General features: G+C 52.0%; 1 protein-coding gene across 1 annotated transcript; it reads right to left on the bottom strand.

The window, feature by feature from the left end:
* Positions 1–212: 212 nt before the first annotated feature.
* On the bottom strand, positions 213–940 carry LOC137847511 (olfactory receptor 14C36-like). Its single transcript, XM_068665774.1, has one exon. It carries the CDS (start codon positions 938–940, stop codon positions 350–352), a length of 591 nt encoding a protein of 196 aa, XP_068521875.1. The 3' UTR covers positions 213–349.
* Positions 941–2,094: the final 1,154 nt, after the last annotated feature.

Raw genomic sequence — 2,094 nt, forward strand, 5'->3', positions numbered from 1 at the left:
GCAGCAGTGAAAAGGCCACGTCCTGCTGCTGGCCGTGGCCATGGCTCCAGGGAAGCAGCAGGGGCCCTGAGCCCTTCCTGCTTGCTGGGGCTGCACCTCCAGCTGCAGAGGAGATGGGAGAGCAGCTGAGACCGATGTAGTCCTGATGGCGTCTTTATTGTCTTTATGTACATGGTAAGCCCGCTTCTTTAGGTAGATTTGATGACTGGTCATTGTAAATCAAAAAAATATCACGTTACAGGTTAAGGATAACATTATTTAAATCAAAACAACTTGGAGAAAATATTTATAGAGAAATATAATAACAAAAAATTCACGGTGTCTGAAATTATCAGGGAACTTAAAGTCATTATTGATTCCGAAGAAGCATGTATCCATAGAGTTTCCTCACTGCACCCTTGAGCTCCTGATTCCTCATGCTGTAGATAAGGGGGTTCAGTGATGAAGGAACAACTGAGTAGAGAACTGCCACAATAAGATCCATTGATGGGGAGGAGATGGAAGGGGGCTTCAGGTAGGCAAATATGCCAGTGCTGATAAACGGGAAGACCACAGCCAGGTGAGGGAGGCATGTGGAAAAGGCTTTGTGCTGGCCCAACTCAGAGGGGATCCTGAACACGGTCCTGAAGATCTGAATATAGGAGAAAACAATGAAAACAAAACAACCGAAGGCTAAAGAAACACTACACACAAGTGCCACAACTTCCCTGAGGTAGGCATCTGAGCAGGAGAGCTTGAGGATCTGGGGGATTTCACAGAAGAACTGGTCCATGGCATTGCCATGGCAGAGGGGCAGGGAAAATGTACTGGCTGTGTGCAGGACAGCATTGAGAAAGCCACTGCCCCAGGCAGCTGCTGCCATCTGGGCACAAGCTCTGCTGCCCAGGAGGGTCCCATAGTGCAGGGGCTTGCAGATGGCAACATAGCGGTCATAGGACATGACGGTGAGAAGGGAATACTCTGCTCCAACCAAGAAAGCAACGAAAAAGAGTTGGGCAGCACATCCTTGATAGGAGATAGCCCTGGTGTCCCAGAGGGAATTGGCCATGGCTTTGGGCAGAGTGGTGGAGATGCAGCCCAGGTCGAGGAGGGCGAGGTTGAGGAGGAAGAAGTACAAGGGGGTGTGGAGGCGGTGGTCGCAGGCTATGGTGGTGAGAATGAGGCCGTTGCCCAGGAGGGCAGCCAAGTAGATGCCCAGGAAGAGCGCAAAGTGCAGGAGCTGCAGCTCACGTGTGTCTGCGAATGCCAGCAGGAGGAACTCAGTGCTGGAGCTGCTGTTGGGCATTTGCTGCCTTTGGTCAAGGAGACTGTGAAATGAGAAACAAAGATATATATAAAGAAAGAGAGTGTTAAGAGTAAGGTCTCTGAGCAAAATTCAGTTAATTCCCAATTAAAGCCTTACATTCTCTTTTCCAAAGAGGATCTTTGTCTATCTCCCTGTCTGGAGCCCTGCTTTGTGCTGGCTGAGTGTCCTGTACACAGCAGCCACCTCTGCCCATCAGCCCCCAGTGGGCCACCTCTGCTCCACTGCAGTGGTAAATGTCATTGCTGTGGGGGAAAACCTCAGCCAGAGGTCACATCCAGGAGGGCTGCTCTGTCCATCCCCTCGTGCCCAAAGGCTGGGTGCTTGCAGTACTTTCAGCTGAGGGATGGCTGCACTCAGAGGTTGTGCTGAAAAATCACCTGGGCTGTGCTGGGAGGAGAGGGTACCAGCTCCAAGCGGAGATGGAAATGCCTCCCTTTTAGCACAGCTGTGCAGAATTCAATGACAAGTACGTGGCAAGGGTGCTGATTCACAAGGGCAGACCAAGGGTCTCAGGTATAACAAAGACTCTACAGTATGCTCTGCAGCAGCTCCCTCTCACTGCCTGCCCATGTCCCTGCTGCCTTCAGCTGTCCCTGCCAGCCACTCTTTCTCTGTCCCCACGTCTCCTCCCATTCATGCTCACAGACCCCATCCCACCCGCTGGGTGCCCAGCTCTGCCCTGCAGACACCTCCCGGGGATGGAGACAGCTCTGGGGACATCTCCCTGTCTGCAGGTCCTAAAAGAACAGCTCAGAAAAGCTCTGGTGCAGTCTATCAGCAGAGAGAAG

Source organism: Anas acuta, chromosome W (genome assembly GCF_963932015.1).
Source record: "Anas acuta chromosome W, bAnaAcu1.1, whole genome shotgun sequence".
Lineage (NCBI taxonomy): Eukaryota > Metazoa > Chordata > Aves > Anseriformes > Anatidae > Anas > Anas acuta.

What these genes read in the sequence shown, in the direction of transcription:
- LOC137847511 (XM_068665774.1), bottom strand. Translation starts at nt 940, where the DNA reads ATGTCCTATGACCGCTATGTTGCCATCTGCAAGCCCCTGCACTATGGG.